This window comes from Crocuta crocuta, unplaced genomic scaffold (genome assembly GCF_008692635.1).
Source record: "Crocuta crocuta isolate KB4526 unplaced genomic scaffold, BGI_CrCroc_1.0 scaffold107, whole genome shotgun sequence".
Lineage (NCBI taxonomy): Eukaryota > Metazoa > Chordata > Mammalia > Carnivora > Hyaenidae > Crocuta > Crocuta crocuta.
This window is the reverse complement of record NW_027531877.1, coordinates 3,296,872-3,320,450: the sequence shown is the minus strand read 5'-3', so window position 1 is coordinate 3,320,450 and position 23,579 is coordinate 3,296,872. Positions and strand designations below refer to the sequence as shown.

General features: G+C 38.1%; 1 protein-coding gene across 1 annotated transcript in view; it reads right to left on the bottom strand.

Moving 5' to 3' along the window:
- The window catches only part of IL31RA (interleukin 31 receptor A), a 54,525-nt gene that overhangs the window by 11,119 nt on the left and 19,827 nt on the right, over nucleotides 1-23,579 (bottom strand). Inside the window, exons 3-8 of the mRNA XM_077772996.1 lie at nucleotides 21,498-21,615; nucleotides 18,210-18,391; nucleotides 15,706-15,857; nucleotides 10,039-10,204; nucleotides 4,105-4,184; nucleotides 1,649-1,865 (exon numbers count right to left, since the gene is read on the bottom strand). Of these exons, the coding sequence (XP_077629122.1) occupies nucleotides 1,649-1,865; nucleotides 4,105-4,184; nucleotides 10,039-10,204; nucleotides 15,706-15,857; nucleotides 18,210-18,391; nucleotides 21,498-21,615 (915 nt within the window). The remainder of the gene's footprint in view (nucleotides 1-1,648; nucleotides 1,866-4,104; nucleotides 4,185-10,038; nucleotides 10,205-15,705; nucleotides 15,858-18,209; nucleotides 18,392-21,497; nucleotides 21,616-23,579) is intronic.

The following is a 23,579-nucleotide window of genomic DNA, read 5'->3' as shown; positions in this document are numbered from 1 at the left end:
CTCTCCTCCAAAGAAACTCCAAGAAGAAATGACAGCTAATGAACTGCTCAAAACAGATATCAGCAGCATAAGTGAACAAGATTTTAGAATAATAATGGTAAAATTAATAGCTGGGCTTGAAAAAAACATAGGGGACATCAAAGAAACCATGGCTACAGACAGAATGGAAAATAAAAGTAGGCATGAAGAATTAAAAAATGCGATAAATGAGATACATAATAAATTAGAGGCCTCCAATGCACGGATTGAAGAGGCAGAAAGGAGAATAAGTGATTTAGAAGACACCATGATAGAAAAACAAGAAGCTGACAAAAAAAGAGACAAACTGACTCAGGAACAGGAAAGAAGGGTTCGAGAGCTCAGCAATGGGGTCAAATGCAACAATATCCATATCATAGGAATCCCAGAAGAGGAAGAGAGAGGGAAAGGTGCTGAAGGAGTCCTNACCAGATGGATCTGACGGATATATTTAGAACTTTACATCCTGAGGCCAGGGAATTTACTTTCTTCTCAAGTGCGTATGGCACATTCTCCAAGATAGATCACATACTGGGACATAAAGCAGCCCTTGATAAATATAAAAGAATTGAGATCATACTATGCANGAACTGAGGACTGATGGGTGTGGCGGGGGGGAAGGAGGGAGATGGGCATGGAGGAGGGCACTTGTGGAGATGAGCCTTGGGTGTTAATATGGAAACCAAGTTGACAATAAACTATTTGTAAAAAAAAATAATAATAAAAAATAATAGAAATTTTAAAAATTTAAAAAATAAAAAAAATTCTCTGTACTCATGGTACCCAATTGAGGGAGAGATGGGTAACAAATAAAATAAATGATAAAATCTACAGAATGGGAAATATATTTATAGAGAGAAATAAAGTAGGGGAGAGGAAACCCCTTGCCTGCAACTCCTTGAATGAGAATCAAAGGTGGCAGTTTATTCCCAAATGTAATACAAAATGTAAGTTTGCCCAGGGGTAGTAAAATGATAACAATTACTTTATCAAAAGTATAATGAGGGGTTCCTAGTGGCTCATCCAGCTATGTGTTTGACTCTTGATTTCAGCTCAGGTCATGACTTCACAAGTTCTTAACACTGGGCTCTGTGCTGACAGCATGGAACTTGCTTGGGATTCTCTCTTGTGCTCTCAGCCTCTCCTCCCTCCCAACTGTGGGCACACATACACACTCTCTTGCTTTCTGTCAAAGATAAACAAACATCAAAAAAAAAAAAAAAAACCCAGAAAGAAATAGGAAAAGGAGGAACACAGGAGAATGAGCAAACAAAGGCTGGGACATGGTCGATACTGTGAGGAGAAAATCTCCAAAGAGAGGTTTTGCCACTGAGGACCAGTGTGGTTTATCTGACAGTTTTATATGACTCACTCAGACCAAGCAGCATACAGAACTTCTAGGTGTATGACTTTGTCTCATATGACTTTTACGAAGCCTCTGATTTTCAACACAGGCTTTGTTCCAGGTTCATTAATTACCACAAGATTTTGCTTTCTTCACCATAACCTAAAAATTCCTGCTTCATTTTCATTTTGACTTAAGAAAAACACAACTCTTGAGAACAGAGGGACTACTTCCTGACCAACTAGATGGGGCCAGTCACCTAAGGGAGAATTACACTGTACTTACACTTTTCATCAGTAGCTGGAATCCTCAGGGTGGCCACTGGAGATTCCCCAAGAGAATTATAAGAAACCACACAAACCCAATAGGTCTTGCCTCCCAGATATAGTTCAAGCGTCTCATTAGTGGTGTTCAATGTCTCTGTGAAGTTAGTACTGTTTTCTGGAAAGTACCATATGTTGTAGCCAAGTGCCTTCTCCAGGACTGGGGCTCCACTTGTCTTCTGAACCCAACGAAAAGAAAATTGATTGCCAAAAACAAGAAAAGACAGACACTGAGGCCATGATAAATGGACAGGATGAGGGGTGAAGGGAAATGTTAATTATTAAGTGCTAAACTAAAATTTAGGTCATTACCCTTCTGGATGAATAACACACCCTGTGCTGTGATATTAACCCATCAAGGGCCAAAAGAGATTTGCTAAGTGGTCCCTTGGTATCAACCCTTAACATAAGTCTAATTCTATGAGGCTTAATGAGGAGAATGCCAAGCCAATGTAATCAAGTCACCCCCGTATCTTTTGATATCTTTCTTTCCATCCCACAGGCACAGGACAGTATAAACTAAAAAACTAAGGCATTTCCTCCAAGAATCTCAATTCTGTTCTGGCCCTGGGTCATCTCTTGTCTGGAAGCTTCCAAGGGTTGCAAAGTATCGCTACTGCTGCATAAAAAGCAGCATGTCTCCTCCTTTGAGCAGGGAGCTAGTTTCCTAGACCAGGCACATCAGGTATCCCAGCGATGAAGCCTAAAACATTAGGCCTTTCTTGTAGGAAGAAGTGTACGGTGACCCCAGGGGCTCCAAGCCAAACTCTGATTTTCAGCCTTGAACTTGAACCTACAAACTATATTTTTTTGCCTAGGAATCAGCATGCTGAATATTTCCCAGGAAATATAGAGCTTTCCAGTTGTTCACTTTATGTTACTGATAACACATACAGATGAATATAAGGTCAGATAAGACTTTAGAAGTTACTTTATCCCACTGCCATTCCAGTTCATTAACTGACATAGAAGCTTTCATGACATATAAGGTCAGAACTCTCTAACAACTGGGAGCCTTTTTACACCTCGGGATAATTCATTCTCTTTTATAAGTAACAGCTTTATTAATATATAATTCACATAATATAAAATTCACTATTTAAAGATATGCAATTATGGTGGTGGGTTTTTTGTTTTGTTTTGTTTTGGTTTTTTTAGTATATTTGCAGAGTTGTTCAATCATCACCACCATTCAGTTTGTTAACCAACTTTAATTCGTAGAAAACTCTCCTACTGGGGCAAAAGAAAGACCAGTCTCCAGGTGAGGAGGAGGAGAAAGACATTCAAGTCTGTTTCATCTATTTCACATGTTGGCCTACTTGGCCCAACACTGTGTGGTTCACCACATGTGGAAATGGGCCACTGTTTGCTTTCCTTCCCCAAAAACATGTTGACAGGGTTAATCACTGAGAAACAAACCAGGACACCTAGGATTGATTCTCAAAGATTTCCCAGTAGCACTGGTAGTGCCCTCCCTGGCCCCTTGCCTCTACAACCTGAGGGTGTCCCACGGCCCTGGGGTGTGAAGGGAGCAGGGAACAGGGAAAGGTAAAGGATGCCTCAGTCCTTACATAACTGGGAGTAGAATATCATTTGGTAAAGCAGGTGACTTCTCCATTTTCAAAATTATTTTAAATTTGCCTGGACTTGAGCAAGCATGAATATGATGACTATTCCCTGAGAACTCCAGACACTATTAAAGAGTTCTGACATTTCACTGCTCTATTGTCTTTTTTCTCCCCACTAACTCCCCAGACTTTTCTCTCCAGGTTCCTGGCTGCGTTTTTTTTTTTTCTTATTTACCGGTTTCCTTTCCTGTTTTATTCCCTCTTGCCTTCCTTTTCTGTCCTTTTTCCTACCTTTTCTCTTCTTTACATCTCCTCTTCTCTGCATGCTGCCCCCACCTTCTCCTTGGTTCCTCAATTACAGGCCTCCATCCTAGGAAGGACCATTTGGCTCCTGTTCTGTCCTTGCACCCCAGTGTACCCGACTTTAAAGGGACATATGTGTAATATATGTTTGCAATCACCTAAGGACACATTAGTGAGCTGATTCCAAGTCAGTGCTCCTCTCCAATGTGGGGATAGGCGCTATGCAATTTTATACTGCCTTCTAATGTGTCCACAGGAGATCAAGGTGCCTCCTGTATTAGCACTTTGTACCTGTCTTATATGTTAATGTTTCAGTGCAAGGAAGAGAGGATACAGAGTCTGCAATGCACATTTAGGCCATCTATAAGATGACCTAGAAGGCTTTGTGAGCTGGGAAACCATTGAGATTTGGGGCATTATAAAATCTCTGGGAAAGGAAATTCAGGAGGTAAAAGTTCAAGAATTACAGTTCTTGGAGGTATAAAAGACCAAGTGTTTTAGACAAAAAAAAAACAAAAAAAAACACAACAACCCATAAGGAAGTCACCTTCCACATCAACCGCACTAGCCTTCTTCCATCTACCGTGGGGGATCTCAGGACTCTCCACAGATCCAAGCCATATGGAGCTGTAAAGAAACAAGAGTGAGGTGCTCAACACAAGACTGAAGGGAGCTGCAACAGAAAATGGTGAGATTAGCTGGGCTGCCTGTCAGACATGCAGTTGGGAAGCATATGCTGGAGGGAGCCAGAAGGAGGAAGGTGGTCATTGGAGGGATGGCAGCATTGCAACAACCAATGATGTCTTCATTTTGTGGCCAAAGGATTGGAATCAACCAAAAGTAAAAACTAAAACTGCTCTTGGATCTGATGACTTAATGTAAGGTAAAAGAAAAGTACAACAGGCCCTATTGTAATATTATTTGTCATTGAAATCTGGATTGAAATGTAACACCTCACATCCTCTCATATAGAACATCAACATACCTTACAGCTGAGAATGACACAGCAAACTGACAAGATAGATACACAGGGGCGCCTGGATGGCTCAGTCGGTTAAGCATCTAACTCTTGGTTTCAGCTCAAGTCATGAACTCACAGTCTCTTGAGTTAGAGCCCCACATCAGTCTCTGCACTGGCAAAGTGGAGCCTCCTTGGGATTCTCTCTGTTTCTCTCTCTCTCCCCCCCCCAACCAGTGTCTCTGTCTCTCTCAAAATCAATAAATTTTTTTAAAATATTTTTAAATGTGACAGATATAGAGATATATTATATTATATATACTATTATATATACTAAATGAATGTGGGGATGAGACAGAGAGAATGAAAGATATACTCTTAGAAAGGATGAAACTGTATACTTAAAATGTTATAAAATCTAAGAAAGAACTGAAGAAGAAAGGGACAGAGAAATAATCTTTACTAGATCATTCCCTTGAGCTTTAAATTGAATGCTGATCTTCATGGCAGAAAAAGGAAAAAAAGACATGCAGATTTAATTGCATATTTCTCATAGCCTGATAAAGAGTAAACATATGAAGGGGTGACTCTTTCTGATTATGGATACTCAATAAATGGAATTTATCATATGGATCCTCTCAAAAAGACACAGGGTAACATAAAGGCCAAAGTCTGCAATCACAGTTGAGCAAAAGTACAGAAATATGGCAAGTGTACCTTTCTCATGTTTATCTTCTATAAAATGCAAGGGCACAATGTTAAACCTGATTCATACATTTCTGCAGGGAATAACATAATCCAAGCAACACAGTTTAAGTTTATTAGCTTTGCAGCTAGGGATAAAAGGGCCCTAACATACAAAGGGAGACCTACCAGAGTAGTTACAGAACTATCTACTGAAATTTGGCAAGTCAGAAAGGAATGGCAGGAAATCTTCAATGTGATAAACAGAAAAAATATGCAGCCAAGAATCTTCTATCCAGCAAGCCTGGATTCTATTCAGAATAGAAGGAGATATAAAAGTCTTCCCAAATAAACAAAAATTAAAAGAATTCATCACCACTAAACCAGCCCTACAAGAAATCCTGAGGGGGATTCTATGAAGGAAATGTGGCAAGGAATTTAAGGTATCAGAGACACCACCACAAACATGAATCCTACAAAGAACACAATGACTCTAAACCCTTATTTTTCAATAATAACACTGAATGTACATCGACTAAATGCTCCAATAAAAAAGACACAGGGTAGCAGAATGGATAAAAAACCAAAATCCATCTATTTGCTGTCTACAAGAGACTCATCTTAGGCCTGAAAACACCTTCAGATTGAAAGTAAGGGGATGGAGAAATATCTATCATGCTACTGGAAGTCAAAAGAAAGCTGGAGTAGCTATCCTTATATCAGACAAACTGGACTTTAAAGTAAAGGCAGTAACAAGGGATAGAGAAGAGTATTATATAGTAATTACAAGGTCTATCCATCAGGAAGAGCTAACAATTATAAATGTGGATGCACCGAATATGGAAGCACCCAAATACATAAAACAATTAATCACAAACAGAAATAATCTTATGGACAAGAATGTGCTAATAGCAGGGGACTTCAATACTCCACTGACAGCAATAGATAGATCAGCTAGATAGAAAATCACTAAAGAAACAATGGACTTGAATGACACATTGGACCAGATGGATTTGACAGATATATTTAGAACTCTACATCTTTATGCTATGGAATTCACTTTCTTCTGAAGTGTACATGGCACGTTCTCTAAGATACATCACATACTGGGTCATAAAGCAGCCCTCAATAAATATAAAAGAATTAAAATCATACCATGTACACTCTCAGATCACAATGCTATGAAATCAATCATAGGAAAAAGTCTGGAAAACCTCCAAAAACATGGAGGTTAAAGAACACTCTACTACAGAATGAATGGGCCAATCAGGCAATTAGAGAAGAAATTAAAAAGTATATCGAAACCAATGAAAATGAAAATACAACAATCCAAACTCTATGGGATGCAGCAAAATCAGTTCTAGGAGGAAAGTACATTGCACTCCAGGCCTTTTTCAAGAAATTAGAAAAAGCACAAATACAAAATCTAACAGTGCACCTAAAGGAACTAAAAAGGAGAGCAACAAGAGCACCTCAAACCCAGTAGAAGAAGAGAAATAATAAAAATCAGGGCAGAAATAAACAATACTGAATCCAAAAGAACAGTTGAACAGAGCAATGAAACCAAGAGTTGGTGACCTCAACCGCAGTAATTTCTTACTTGACATGCCCAAAGGCAAAGGAATCAAGAGCAAAAATGAACTACTGGGACCTCATCAAGGTTAAAAGCTTTCTGCACCACAAAGGGAACAATCCATAAAACTAATAGGCAACCGATGGAATGGGAAAAGATAGTTGCAAATGACATATCAGATAAAGGGCTAGTATACAAAATCTATAAGGAACTCACCAAACTCCACACCCGAAAAACAAATAATTCAGTGAAGACATGGGCAGAAGACATGAACAGACACTTCTCCAAAGAGGACATCCAGATAGTCAACAGACACATGAAACAATGCTCCACGTCCCTCAACATCAGGGAAATACAAATCAAAACCACACTGAGATACCACCTCACGCCAGTCAGAGTGGCTAAAATGAGGAAATCAGAGGACTCTAGACGCTGGTGAGGATGTGGAGAAATGGGCACCCTCGCAAACTGTTGGTGGGAATGTAAGCTGGTGCAACCCCTCTGGAAAACAATATGGAGGGTCCTCAAAAAATTAACAAATACAACTACCCTAGGACCCAGCAATAACACTAGTTTAGTTTAGTTGTATCTGTGTTGTTATTTATGTAGAATTTATAGAGCCCTTACCATTTGTAAGGCACTGTTCTAATTACTTAAAGACATATGACTTGGGGTTTTCTATGACTTCTTCTTGAACTGCTACAGCCTAGCTAGAAGACTAGATGCCTGAATGGCATAGAAGAATGGAATCTTAGGGTGACAAGAACTTTCAGAAGTCATCTAGTACAATTTCCCATGTGCTGCATGAACCCCTGTTGTATAACCATATCCACCAAGGGGTAGTTCAGACTAAGCATGAACATCTCCAGTTGGGGCTATGAAATTCAGAATACTGGATTATTTCCAGACATCTGACCATACCTGTGAATGTGCTAAACACCTATTAATACCAACTCGGTCTCATAGGAAACTCAACCAAGTTCCACAGGAATAAATTGCTGTCATATGAACCACGGAGCACAGAAATTGACTGTAGATGTTATTGAAGAGCCTAAGTAATGTCATTTTGAGATTAAGGCCTCCATTAAGAGCAACCTCAGGCTACATGTAGCCCCTGTTCCAGAAAAAGCCTCAGATTGTTCAAGGCTAAAACCACCCTCAGAACACTCTCAGATCAGCTAAACATTTCTGTGGTCTGAGTCAAGGCTGGGAACTGCAGACAAATTAACCAATTACTCACCACTTGCCTAAACCCTACATAGGCCCTTTGAGCTCACCTCATAATTAGTCATTTTCAAAAGATACTCAAAGGTCATGATTGGGTCCCCACCAAAAGTAATGGACACCTCACAGATACTGAATAGTCAAAACTATTACCTTGGATGCTGTACAATTGTAATTAGAGCTTATGTAATGATGTCATACGTACATGTGCACTGTAACACCCCCGTCCATTACCCCATAAAAACCCTGCTCACTATTGTTCGGGGCTTCACCTTGCTGCCACTACACCGGTAGACGGGTGAGCCCCTGTTCGAGCTTGTAATAAAGACCCTTTTGTACTTGCATCAGTGTCGGCTCCTTGGTGGTCGCTGGGGACTTGCGAATCGGGCACAATATTATCTGAGATCAGTGTGGTACTTGGCTGTAAAAGTGAGTAAGAAGGGCCTGAATTATGGCCAGGTATGTGGTTATGGGAAACTTAGCATCTAGAACCCATGTGTCTTACAAAAACAAATGAGAGTAAAGCCTCTGAAGGTTTTAGAAGGATAGGCATTTTGGATTTCTTATTTCAAAAGAAGATATGTGAACATCACCAAATATTCATCTAGTCATTCATTCTTTCATTCATCATTCACTGTGGTAGACTAAAAAAAGGGACCCAAAGACCTAAATCCTAACCCCTGCAGTTTGTAAATGTTACCTTATATGGCCAAAGGACCTTTCAGATGTGATTACGTTGGGATCTTGAGTTGGGAAGATTATCCTGCATTACTTGGGTTGGCCCTAAATGTTTCACAAAGATCTTTATAAGAGTGAGGCACAGATCTGACAAAGAGGAGAAAAAAGTAATGTAATGATGGAAGCAGAAATTAGAGTGATGTTTGGTATATGAGGGAAGGGACCATCAGCCAAGGAATATAGGCTACCATGAGAAGCTGGAAAAGGTAAAAAAAAAAAAAAAAAGGGAAACCATATTCTACTTTCAGAGTCTCCAAAAGGAAACAACCCCGCCCACACCTTGACTCGACTCTAGTAAAACTGATTCTGGACCTCTGGCTTCCAGAACTATAAGAGAAAAAATTGTGTTGTTATAAGTCACTAAACTTGTGATACTTTGTTATAGTGGCCAAAGGAAACTGATACATTCATCAAACATTTATTGACTATCTACTGCAGAACAGGTACTGGGCAAGAGTCTTAATTTGTAAAGAATGGTAACACATGATAAGTAAACTTAAGCAATTTACTAATATTTCTCAAACTCAGCTCCTTCACTTTCAAATGGAGGTGATTCCATATATTTTATAGGAGTCTTAGAAGGATTAATAAAAATAGTAGAAAACCTGGCATTTATTGAATGTTTACTGTGAACTAAATATATTATTTCATTTTTAAATTAACACTAAAATATAGGTACTACATTTAACTCGATTAGATAAATGACATTCTATTATGGAAAGGGCGACTAAACAGTGAGAAAAATGAGGTTTAGAGGTTAGGAATCTAGCCCCAAATCACTTAACAGCCAAGCTGCAATCTCAGCCACGCCCATAGATTTAAAGTACTGTTCTGAATGACCATCCTGACTCATTGTAAACACTCAATCACTTTACAGTCCCTTTCTCTTTCTCACTGTCATTAAGAATCTAACCTTTCCTCCCCTCAATAATTACACCTTTTTTTAATTTTTTAGCGGTAGGTGCATGGTTTACAATATATATCTTTAATTTATCATAGGATACCTTTAAAGAGTATTATGCCACTTCACTTACAGTGTAAGAACTTAATAAGAGTAGTAAAGATGTGATCTTTTGTCTTTAGGGCAAAAAGCTGCTAACTCAGACTATCTGAGGTGGGCTGGCTTGTCCTGCGGGCTCAGTTGAGTGCCTTGTAGAGAGAGAATGTATAAATTCTCTACACTCTAGGGCTGTGAGATTCCTTAACTCCCAAGTACAACAACACTTGACAAAACCCACTAAGGTTAGACCCAGGCTACCTTAAACCAGGGCAAGCAGAAAAGGAATTGCAAGGGACCAACTTGCCTTCTTCCTCAGTTGTTCCCATTTTTTCTTGGCTCCAAGCACTCCAGAACATGGACTCCTTAGTGGTACATCGCAGAGCTATGACATACACTGTAAAAGCCTGCAGCCCTGTGAGATTGTAGGTTTCATCTCTATCAATATCTTCTTTGGTGAAGTTGACTTCCATCTAAAAGACAAAGATGACTCTGAGCTGCACAGGAGATCACCTGTTGGCTTTCCATTTTTCTTCTTCATGCCCCAACTCTCTCTTACCTTTTTAGAACATGTAGCATTGTAGCTCAGGTTTCAGAAAATATGATTTTCATAAATAAACCTCACATGTGCCTGGGGATCACCTGCACCTAAATAGGTGTGAGTCACCCTGTGAACCACCCCTCCACCCCCATTTCCTGTCTCTAAGCTTGTAAGGCAGAGATTAATGCTGCTCTGGGCTGATTTGAGTGTGCAGAGTCTTTTTCTGGAAAACACAAGGTGGAGTCATGGGACCTGGGGCAACCTGGGCCTCAGTGTAAACACTGCAGGTGACTCTATTACCTAGATATAAGGCCTCATAGAATAGTAGGTAACAGAGATCTTAGTGGCATTAAGTTTAACCTCATGTCATGAACAAGAGTCCAAAAGTTAAGTGTCTGTACTACCTCAGTGTTTGTTATGGTCAGAACTGGGATCAGAATACAACATTCCTAACTCCTACATGCTTCCCCTTTACCCAGATCTTCCACTGCAAATTACTGCTCTTTGGCTAACCAGTAGGGCTGCTAAGGATCTCAGCAGCCTGCATGCATAGATTCATTTTGACATTCCGTGAGGGAGTGGAGGGGGAGAGGTAAATAAATCAATCCTCCCTTCTAGACTTCAGTTTTCTCATTAGTAAAATGAGTACATTGATTTACATAATCTCTAAAGTCTCTCTTGGACCCAACTCTCCAAGAGACACTAAAAATCAGCTATTTATTTTTGAGCATAGTCACTGTTGTTGCAATATGAACTTTTAGCTGTTTATATGAACTTACACTGAGTTGGTTAATAAAATGCACTAACAGACATGTGTATTTTGTGAGTATGCACACTAGTCCCATAAGACCTTGTGAGAGAAGAAAGTCTTGGTATTTCGTGTGTGTATATAACAGCTGTGAAAATAACTACATAACTACAGGTCTTGGGCCTAAAGGAAATCGAACAAAATGAGAACATATGTATGTGGCAAAAAGCTGAGCATCCCAGCCAGAGATCGAAACTTCTGAACTCCGAGCCTAGTAACATGGTGCTGGGAAAAGTATGTAGGAACCAGACGTGAGGGCAGTTTCACTGCTGAATCCCAAGTTCCTTGAGTGCCTTCCTCTAACAGTCCCTGGAGATGTTGCAATGGCAGAACAGAGTCACTGGGACAAGTCCACATTTCGAAGAAAGTAGCCCCCCAATTTAGCTTAGTTATGGGGCTCAGTTGGGGCCATACTAAGACCTTTAAAAGACAGACAACTACATGGTAACTTCCATACACAAATCAAAATAAAATCTTTATTAATTCTTAAAGAAGTCTAATAAAGTTTTGTTTTCTTTTTATGTTCTTTTAAGTATGTAATATTCTTTTAAAACAATCTTTCAGGGGCACCTGGGTGGCTTAGTCGGTTAAGCGTCCGACTTTCGCTTAGGTCATGATCTCACGGTTCGTGGGTTTGAGCCCCGCATCCGGCTCTGTGCTGACTGCCAGCTCAGAGCCTGGAGCCTATTTCGGAGTCTGTATCTCCCTCTCTCTCTGACCCTCCCCTGCTCACGCTCTCTCTCTCTCCTAGAAATAAATTTTTAAAAAATTTAAAAAAAAACAATCTTTCAAAATTTTCTTCCTGCCTTGCTAGTACCCTCAAGCGCATGCTTGGTCTACATGCTGGGACTCCTCACATTCATGTTCAGAAAGCTCTGCCTAATTTAACTAGCCAAGCATGTTCTTTTCAGCACTATTCCCACAGGGAGAAGAAAAAAAAAAACAAACCTGTTCTGTCTTTCAAATTGTGTATCTGCCTTAAAGCCTTCTTTTAATTTGTTTTTTTGTCCAGGCAAGTACCTGTGGCCCTCACAGGGTCCAGGACCAACTTATTTTCCATATATAGACTTAACTAAGCCCTCCCCAGCTCAACACAAAGTACTCCTACAAAACACTAATTAACTTCATCAGGTTTATTTCTAACAATCTACACTTTGTGCCAAATCCTAGCTCACCCAAAGTGTTTTATTTTAAAAGATGAATCACAAGTGTTGATGCAAAACCTAAATCAAACTTTTACATTTTTGCAATCCTTTGGCAGAGGGCTCACATAGCTCCATTTTATAAAGGTGGAAACTCCTTAGACTTGGCAACAGGAAGAAGGTCTGGAGGTTACTAAAATATGATCAAATGAGTGGCAATGTGGGAGTCAGAAACCTTGGCATCAGGTTTGCAACTTACAAACCCTGGGATCTTGGACAGATGATTTAAGCTCTGTACATCATAATTTCCTATTCTGTAAAAGTAAGAATAGCAATGCCTTATTTATAAGATACTTGCAAAGATTATTTAGTCTGGAGTATTAAGAAAGCACTTTGCAACTCATATAGAATCATACAAACATAAATCTTGCTATACGGACATATTGGGATTTTTTTTTTTTATACATTCTAATGCAGGGAGAGAAGACTTTAAATGACTGGTGTTGAGTGTTAAGTGTGGTGACGGAGGAGGAACACCTAGCTCAGATTCTCAGAAGGAAATATATCAGAACTGAGTTCCAAGACATGAATGGGTTTTGCAAAGTTGGGCGAGGGAGTAGAGGTACAAAAGCAAAGACACAGAATAGTGAAACAACATGACGCAAGGGAAAGTAGAAATCCAGAACTAGTAGTAGAAAGGCAAGGGCAGGGTGAAAAATGAAGTTGGAGGGCTTGATAGGGCCCAGGTTTTGGAGGATTAAGGATTTGGACCTTTTTCCATAGAAAAGTTGGGTTGGTATAATTGGGTTTAGAAATGATTGCATTTGAATGCTGAAAGGAGAGAGATACTGACCACTTTCCACTTTCCTTCTGATTTCCTTCAGCAGAGCAGGAGAAAGGACCTCTTACTCAAGGACTGGAAGGAATAAAGCAGAGGTGAGTGCAGATGTAGGTGAGTTTGTCAAAGAGGTGGGGTACAGGATGCTGAAGTCTGGGGTAGTTTACACCTACTTCCCTCATGTAGTGTTCTACATGGCTTACTCATTTTCCAGAGGAACAGAGATCCTGGTTTATTTTTCTTATTGAATTCTATCTCAGCAGCCACAAGGCTCTGGGCTCAGACAAACAGGATAAATCAAGGGATGCTAGACAGCACTACTTCCTAGCAATTCCTCATGTTCACTTAGACCATAACTGGTGGTATGAAGGAAGAAGAACTTATGTTGTGTCAGGAGCTGCCTTGCTTAGGGGGTCTTTTCTGGGTTCCAGAAATATAAATTAATGAACCTTGTGGTACATGTAGTCAGGTACTAGGAGAATGGTTAGCTGAGAGAAAGAGTGGACGTCATTATTTCTTGTCTTTTTTTTTTTTTTGACACATCCTTTTATTTTTCTGCATGGTCTGAAATATAAGCTTTCTTTTGTGTGTGTGTGCAGCTTTTAGAAAACTTTCTCTCTTTTTTTGGAGTAATTAGGTTTTATTTTTGTTTGTTTTTTCTTTCATAGTTTATTGTCAAGTTGGATTCCATATAACCCTCAGTGCTCATCCCAACAAGTGCCCTCTCTTGTCTCAAACACATAATAAGTGAAACTTTACCAACTTTCTTTTCTTAAAGACATAAATTAGGAGAGGACGCAACAGATAAAGTATCTATGAATTTCAGCAAAGGAAATAGATGAACAAGACAGAAAGAGTAGGGTGAATGATTATGATAGTAATTAGGTATATTCACAGAAGCCTAGTAAATGATCACAGTCAAAGAAAAAAAAGGTTCAAGTCTCTGAATAGTCTTTAATGGTTTATTACAGGGCTCTGACAAAGTCACTATTTTTATTAATGATTCGATAAAGGTACAGAGGTAAGAGTTATCAAATCCTACGATACTAAAAAGTCAGAAAGATAAAAGTTTTTGGTGATAGAATTAAGGAATTTGGGCCAAAATGCTGGGTAACAGCAACATGAAGAAATACAACAGAAATAAATAAAACACCTCCACTTCCCTTAAAAACCAACAAATTTTAAGATAGTGGACATGTGTTTTACTAGAAAATTTTGTGTGGGGGAATAAGTATTAAAGATTTAACTGATTTAATTGGCTAGGAGCTGACTAAGAGTCAACAATATTGATATAGTGGTTACAGGGGCACCTGGATGGCCTAGTTGGTTAAGTGTCCAACTTTGGCTTGGGTCATGATCTCGTGATTCGTGGATTCAAGCCCCCATCTGACTGTGTGCTGTCAGTTCAAAGCCTGAAGCCTGTTTCGGACTCTGTGTCTCCTTCTCTGTCCCTCCCCCAGTCACACTCCCACTCTCTCTCCCTCTCTTTCAAAAATAAACAAACATTAAAAATGTATATATAGTGGTTACAAAAAAAAGTTGGTATAATTTAAGGTTGCAATGATGGAAAGGGAGAATATTCTCTGAACCCTGAGGTGAAAAAAGTTTTCATAACATAAAAAAGACTTTAAGTGTGAAAGAAAAGATTGATAACATTTGATAATGTTAAAAATTAAGAAGGTACGCTCCTCCAAAGTCACCATTAAGACAGTGAAAGGCAAACCACATAGTGAGAAATGTCTGCAACACACTCCTACAGATTTAAAAAACTCAAATAAAATTTGTAAGAAACTCCTCTATAAAAAAAAAATGTGCACAAGTCTTAAATCAACACTTTACAAAGAAGGACTCCAAATAAATAATCAAAAAAACACATGAAAAGGTTTACAACCTTAAAGTCAGGTAAATGCAAATTAAAGCCAGGACTCCATTGTGTTCATCTAAATAAATTCCAGCATTACATAACACATAGAAGAATCTTAAAAGTACAATATTGAAAGAAGCCAAATATTTTTTTTAAAAATACAAAATGTATGGATTTCTATTACATAATGTCTCAAACTGTGTTGTGCAGAGATGCAGGTTTAAACAGTAAACTCATAATAAAAAGCAAAGAAGTATTTACTGTGAAAATCAAGATAACAGCTCTAAGGCAGTGGGGAGGTTCTCATCAGGAAAGGATAAGCAGGGGACCTTAGCATGCTTTTTTTGACCTCACTGGTTTTAACATGAGTGCTGACTTAACAATAATTTATTAAATGCAATAGCTATGGTTTGTTCATTTTTCTAAATACAAGTTATATGTTACAATCTCATAAACAGTTAGAAAAAAAAAAAAGGAAATGGACAAGCCACAGAATCTCTAGCCACCAACACAGCTATACACAAACCATAGTGGAATGCAAAAGTCAATTTCTCACTCTTTAATATGCCCCTGTGTTTCGAATGCAAGATGCCTATAGTGAAATACTTGTCCAATCTAAAGGTTCCAAATGGGAAAATAGGAAGAAAAGTACTTACTATTCTTTGCCTTCTATTTTTAAGGTAGAAAATTGAAAACAAATTACTCCCAGTCAAAAAAAAAAGTTACCAATCATTCTCTTCTTTGGGCCCTCTAATAGAAACATTGTAATGGGATAACTTACCCAGTAGGCACTATTTACTGTTCTGAATCGAAGTGTGTATTTTAAAGCAGACGAAACAGGAGCCAACACAGGCCTTATCCATTTTATTTGAACCATTCGTTTGATGCCCAAAAGTGGTTTCACACTGAAAATCTCAGGTGGTTCCATTTTCGCTGAAAATAAAAATCATCAATTTCTCACATTTGTAAAAAGATCAGAAGGTGCTAATAGCATCCACCTAAAATCAGAAAAAGTGAAAGTAGAGGGGTGCCTAGGTGGTTCAGTCGGTTAATCGTCCGACTTTGGCTCAGGTCATTATCCTGTGGTTTGCAGGTTCGAGAGACTGCATGGGGCTCTAGGATGACAGCTCCGAGCCCAGAGCCTGCTTCAGATTCTGTGTCTCCCTCTCTATGCTCCTCCCCAACTCACCCTCTTTCTCTCTCTCAAAAATAAATAATAAACACTAAAAATAAAAATAAATTTAAAAAAAGAGAAGTAGAAAGGAAATGAAAGTGCCTATTTTGTAATCTGCTATTTGCAGATGACATTAGGAAGGCAGAGAAAAAAGAATGCTGCCATCCACACTCTCCCACCCCCCTACCCCCAACAAAAAAAGGAATGGCTAATGAGGAAAGGGTACATTCCTATGATTTTTCTGCAAATTCACATTATACTGATTGGGTCAGATTATATGCCAAGAAGAAAGAAGGTAAGAAGAGACTATACAACCAGAAAACGGGCCATTTATCTTATGTACTCTCCACTCCCCTCAACCTCTCTTTCCTTGACCCCCAGTAGTGTCCAGTTGAAAGGATCTCTCATTTCCCTTGTATACTACAAACATTCTCACCCTAAGTCTCTCTCTGAAGATACATAATTTTTTCCTGGTTTTGAAAGTAGCATATGCTCATTCTAAAAACTCTTTTTAATATAGAAAAAGACAAAGAAAAAGTTTAAATCATCCATAATGCCATCAACCCCAGAGATAGCCATTATGACATTCTGGTATATTTCCAGGCTTTTTTCTATGTAAGTATTTGTATATTTTTTAAGTAAATGTACTATTATGATAAATAAAACTTTCATCTTTTTAAATAAAAACACAGGGCAACTCATATATCTGCTTGCATTAAAAATTCTTCCAAACAATAACTTTAATAAGGCTGCAGGATATAAAATTAATGTACAGAAATCTGTGCATTTCTGTACATGAGTAATGAAGGAGGAGAAAGAGAAATTAAGAAAACAATACCACTTACACTTGCATCAAGAAGAATAAAATGCCTAGGAATAAATTTAAACAAGGAAGACCTGCACTCTGAAAACTGTAAGACATTAATGAAAGGAATTGAAGACAACACAAGCAAATGAGAAGATAAACCATGCTCATGGATTGGAAGAATTAAAAATTTTTAAATGTCTACACTACCCAAAGCAATTTACAGATTCAGTACAATCTCTATCAAAATAACAACAGCATTTTCCACAGAATTATTAAAAAAAAATACTAAAATGTGTATGGAACCACAAAAGACCCCAAATAATGAAAGCAATCTTGAGAAACAAAAATAAAGCTGAAGGTATCACAATCCAAGATTTCAAACTATATATATTATAAAGGACAGCAAACAAAGCAGTACAGTGCTGACATAAAAAAGACACAGAGATCAGTGGAACAGGATTAAGAGTCCAGAAATAAACACAAACTTATATCATCAATTAATATAAGACACAGGAGGCAAGAATATGCAATGGGGATAAAACAGTCTTTTCAATAAATGATGTTGAGAAAACGTGATGGCTATATGTAAAAGAATGAAACTGAACCAGTTCCTCATACCAGGTACAAAAATAACTCAAAATGGATTAAAAACTTAAATGTGATACCTGAAACCATAAAACTCCTAAAGAAAATATAGCCAGCAATCTCTTGGACATCAGCCTTAGCAACATTTTTCTGGATAGGTCTCCTCAGGCAAATAAAACAAAAGCAAAAATACACTATTGGGACCTCATCAAAATAAAAAGCTTTTGCACAATAAAGGAAATCATAAGCAAAATTAGAAGGAAATTTACTGAATGGGAAAAGTTATCTGCAAATAACATATTCAATAAGGGGTTAAAATCCAAAATATAGAAAGAACTCATACAATTTAAAATGAGGAAAATCACAATATGAACTTAAAAATGGGCAGAGGACCTGAATAGACATTTTCCAAAGACAAATAGATAGCTAAGAAATACATGTAGAGATGTTCAACATCACTAATAATCAGAGAAAAACTACAATGAGACATCACCTCATACCAGTCAGAATGGCTAGTATCAAAAAGACAACAAACACTAAGCACTGATAAAGATATGGAGAATAAGGAAACATTATCCATACCCAAAACCCTTGTATATTCATAACACATATGTATTATATCCTTGAGCTTTGAGTCTACTTTTGTTATCTCTTTCAAGAAAAAAAAAGGAGGTGTCTTTTAATAAAAGAGTATATAAGAATAAAAAATGATACTCACTTATGGCATCTAAGCTCCAATGTGTTATATCAGATTTTATTATACCATCTGCATTTTGAGCTTCCACTTGAATGGTGTAATTATCTGGGTTTGTTATTGTTGGAGGAAGAAAGGAGCAAGAAGCATGATTTGCTCTTGTAGAATTATCATTTAGACAAATATCACTTTTATATCCATAAGAGCTTTGAAGGAAAAAGCAATTCAACATGAGTTCAGTACAGCAGTTTGGAAACAAAGACATACTTAATATTTTAAGCATGTATTTATTAGTTTCACTCAGGATGTCTCGTGAGGACTCGATCATTCAGAATAGGGGGCTCCTCTCCAAATTCCTTCCTCATCACTTCCAAAGAGGGTTCAAAGTTACCCTCTTCTTGTCTGAGATGCAATGACTCATGGCAACTTCCTTGAAACTCTATACATCCATCAAAAACTAGACTTATAATGCATTTCCTATTGGTAAGAAATGCTGAATAGGCCCCTGAAAACCCCAAATTCTAGTCTTGAGAAGTTATTCTAAAAAGAAAATTAAAATCAAAGAGGATTTATTAAATAAAGTATGGTAGATACCTAAGTAGAATTTAAAATAGTTTTTAATACATCTATAGTTATTGATATGGAAAGATGCCCATACTCTATTGGTGGTAAAAAAAGATGCACATTATATACAGAATAACCGAATTTATATAAATTTATATAACTATTCTTACAGATGTGTGGACAGGTCTTCAGCAAAATGTAAAGTTGCTACCTTTGGTGATGAAATGTCAAGCGATTTTTTTTTTTTATTCTTTCTATTTTCCAGATTGCATTTTTTTAATATTGGCATATACTGTTTTCAAAAAACTATTAAAATTACTTTCCTAGATAATTTAAATCCTACCAGACTATAACTTAATGAAGGCAAGTACAAAGACTGATAGGAATCAGATGGGTAAGTATAGCTATAGTCCCACAGCTCTAGGGGTTACGTAGGAGTTGAAGTCAGCAAAGAACAGAAAAAGCCCCACTTCACAAAGTGCCAATGTTAGCTGGGGCTGGGAGCAAAAAAATCAGAGCTTGGATGTATAGAATCATGGAATTTTGAAAGTAAAAAGGACTTTAAAGTTTTTCTATAGTTGTGCAATGCAAAAAATGGCCTCCAGAGTAATGTTGAGTCATGGTTACAAGCACAAACTATGGAAGCAGATCAGGTTTGAATCCTGTGCCTTGAGCAAGTTTCCCAACCTCTCCTTGCATGAGTTTCCCTATCTCTAAAATGAGAGTAGTACTATACCTATAGTGTAGCACTGTTATGAAGATGAAATGAGCTAATATACATAAAGTGCTTTTAAAATGTCAGCCACTTATTCTAAAGGTAAATTGTTACTATCATTGTTATTAGTACTATTACTGTAGTTGAATACTTTTGTATTCATACTGTAACCTTGGAGACATACCCTTTTCTTCCCTTCCCTGAATCTTTAATGCTTCTTCACATCTCAGTTCAAAAGTCACTACCTCCATAGAGGCATCCCAACTCTTCTGATTCTTCCCCAGGGAAAAATCCATTCCTATCATTTCTGAGCATCAGTAAGGTTTTTTCTTCACACCACTGACCTACCATCATCCACTCTCAGAGTTGACCACCCACAAGAAACCTTCCCATTCCACCTGGAAGAGAGACTCTTGGTGATAAACTTAAAAAGGTACAAGGCAGTCTGGGAATCTTGGAGAGCCCAACAAGCCTGACACCAAGGACAGAGGCTTTACAGAGGCCTCAGGACACTCAGGCATTTCCTCCTCCTCCATGACCAGCTAGTGAACATAATGACAATCCGTAGGGAGTGACGGAAGGAGGTGGGGGGAAGTGACTCCTTACGACAAAAAAAAATTTATTGAGGTTTCTAAATTTTCATTTAGAAAAAAATAAATTTACATTTATTGAGGTTTCTAAATTTTCATTCTACTGATACTTTCTATTCAACACTAGGCCTAGAACTACAGTCTGGGAGAAGATAAGTCATTTGAACCATGGATTATTGGGCCTTTATCATTCTTATTTTCAGAAGCAGGGCTCAGAAAACTAGGCCTACAGGCCAAATATAGCCCACCTCCTATTCTTGATTGGCCCATAGGCTAAGAACAGGTTTTACATTGTTAAATGGTTAGGGAAAATATATAAAAAGAAAAATACTTTGTGGCATGTGAAAAGTGTATGAAATTCAAATTTCAGGGTCCATAAATAAGGTTATACCGGACAATAGTGAGGTCTATTGATTTACATATTGTCCATAGCAGCTTTCCTGCTACAGCAGTAGTGTTGAATAGTTTGACAGAGACACGTCCCTCTCTAAGCCTAAAATATTTACTACCTGTCCCTTAAGAGAAAAAGCTTGCTGACCTCTGTTTTAAATCATCTCTCTGACATACTCACTGATATATGAGTACTGCAAAGAACAGTGTTTGCTTTTTTTCCCATTTCTTCTACTGTAAAGTATGAAATGGACTTTCCCTACAACACTAGTTACCAATTTCCAAGGAGTTCAGCGAAAAAAGAGTATAAATGAGATCTTGTATTGAAAAACAAAACAAAACAAAAACTTGGAACTAACTACAGACCGCCTTTTTGGAATGGAAAAGACTTAAAGATCACCTTTCAGTATTTCCCAACATAGGCTTCCTTATTCTTAGGGGAACATGAAGGACATAAAGGGTTTCATTAACTATTTTCAAAATTTCAAAAAAAAAAATCCCTGCATATACTTGTTAAAACATCTAGCTTTTGACTAGAATTATAATAAAAATATTATAATTTTTATTCTAACAGGATCAGGATAAAAAGGGATGCTTGAGGTAGTGAGAAACTGGGGAAGCACTGTCCTACTGAATACTGTTTAACAGGGATCACAGCAAATTGGTGCAAATGTGCCTCTTAGTTCTGGGTGTGTAGTGCTACTTACTATAATTATATCCATGAAAAAGGAATAGTTTTATGACACATTCTGGAAAGAGGGAAAACATAGCTGACCATAGTAAATAAATGGATTTTTCCACTCTGCTTCTAACTGGTGACTGCTCTGAACCAATCCCGTGCCTCTGAGAAGCGGCCATCATGCAGCTGCAGCTTCTGTCAGATGGCTGCAAGCTGCCGAGGTACCACCCAGCCACTGAAGGCTTATGGGAATCACCCAGAAGCTGTAATGGGGAGGGCATTTCACTTCAAAGATGACTTGAATCGTGAGTGAACCAGGAGCCTCTGCCTCCTTCCCTTACGCCCACTGACAGCACACAAGCTCCAATACTTACTAAGTTCTCTTCACTTTATACCATGTATAACCAGCTTCCTTCTCTGGACTCCAGGTGCAAGTAAAATTCTCCTCATAGTAGAAGACACAGGAAATGTTCTCAGGCTTAGCTGGTAGAACTAAATAAATAAATAAATAAATAAATAAATAAATAAATAAATAAATAAAATACGTACATACACATACATGCACACAATCATTTCATGAAACTAGGTGGATCAAAATCCAGACTGTTAGATGCTGGCGAGGATGCGGAGAAACGGGCACCCTCCTACACTATTAGTGGGACACTTCTCCAAAGAGAACATCCAGATGGCCAACAGACACGTGAAACGATGCTCAGCATCCCTCCTCATCAGGGAAATACAAATCAAAACCACACTGAGATACCACCTCACGCCAGTCAGAGTGGCTAAAATGAGCAAATCAGAGAACTCTAGATGCTGGTGAGGATGTGGAGAAACGGGCACCCTCCTACACTGTGGGTGGGAACTGGAACAGCCCCTCTGGAAAACAGTGTGGAGGTTCCTCACAAAATTAATAGTAGAACTCCTCTATGACTCAGCAATAGCACTGCTGGGAATTTACCCAAGGGATACAGGAGTGCTGATGCACAGGAGCACATATACTCCAATGGTCATAGCAGCACTGTCAATAATAGCCAAGACATGGAACGATCCTAAGTGTCCATCAACGGACGAATGGATCAAGAAGATGTGGTTGATCTATACAATGGAATACTACATGGCAATGAGAAAGAATGAAATCTGGCCATGTGTAGCAACATGGATGGACCTTGAGGGGGTTATGCTGAGCGAAATAAGTCAGGCAGAGAAGGACAGATACCATATGTTTGCACATATAGGAGGATTAGGAGGAACTTAACAGAGGACCACGGGGGAGAAGAAGGGGGAAAATAGTGCGGGAGAAGGAGGGAGGCAAACCATGAGAGCCTCCCGAATGCCAAGAACAAACTGAGGGCTGATGGAGGTAGGGGAGAGGGGAAGGGGGGTGATGGGCATGGAGGAAGTCACTTGTGGGGATGAGTACTGGATGTTATATGGAAACAAACTTGACAATAAACTATTAAAAACAAAAAAGAAAAAAAACTGGATTGTTTTCATTAGTTGATACATAATATAGAGTCTTCTAATCAAGGCCAAGGAAAGAATCTAACTCCATCTCTTCAATTACTCCACTTAAAGAACTAGATTTCTACTTTTTAAAAAGTACTTTTTACATCCTTACTCAAAACTAACATTTGAGAGGCAAAAATTATATTAGAACACCAGGCAAATATAAAGTGTTAGTGAAATGTTAAGTAAAGCATCAAATGATGGAACCAGCGTGGGTACGTGGAAAATCCAAGATATGCGGAAAAGAGAAAAACACAAAATGTTAAACTATGCTATACTTCAACTTTATGTGTCAATAGTTTTTCAACAGAAAATTACAATAGAGAAAATTTCTGAAATATTTTCATCTGTATTTTCAAAGCTTATAAATCTTGCTCCTTTTAGTTTCTCACCCAATAACACCTATCCCTCTATAGGGAAAGCAGATACCATCTAGAATACAGATTTAGACCCTACAAAGGTCCAGAGATAGAATCTATGGGTACATGAACTTAAAAGGGAAAAAGTTTTTATCTTTATTTTTCACTAACCTTTTGTTGAAATTTATAATTTTCTTCCCTCATGAATACAGTCAACAACATAAAGTAGTATCATTACTTGTGAATTTGTCACCACTAAAAGTCAGAGTATTTTCATTTATATTTCAGTTGTTACAAATATCTTGAAATATCAAATACTATTGTTACTATTACTACCTTAAAGTAATTATTAAGTCTTCTAATTTAATGTATTGTTAAAGAAGCACAGGGGGGCCTGGGTGGCTCAGTCAGTTAAGCATCCAACTTCAGCTCAGATCATTATCTCACAGTTTGTGTTCAAGCCCTGCTTCAGGCTCTGTGCTGACAGCTCAGAGCCTAGAGCCTATTCTGGATTCTGTGTCTCCCTCTCTCTGCCCCTCTCCCACTCATGCTCTATCTCTGTGTCTCAAAAATAAACATTAAAAATTT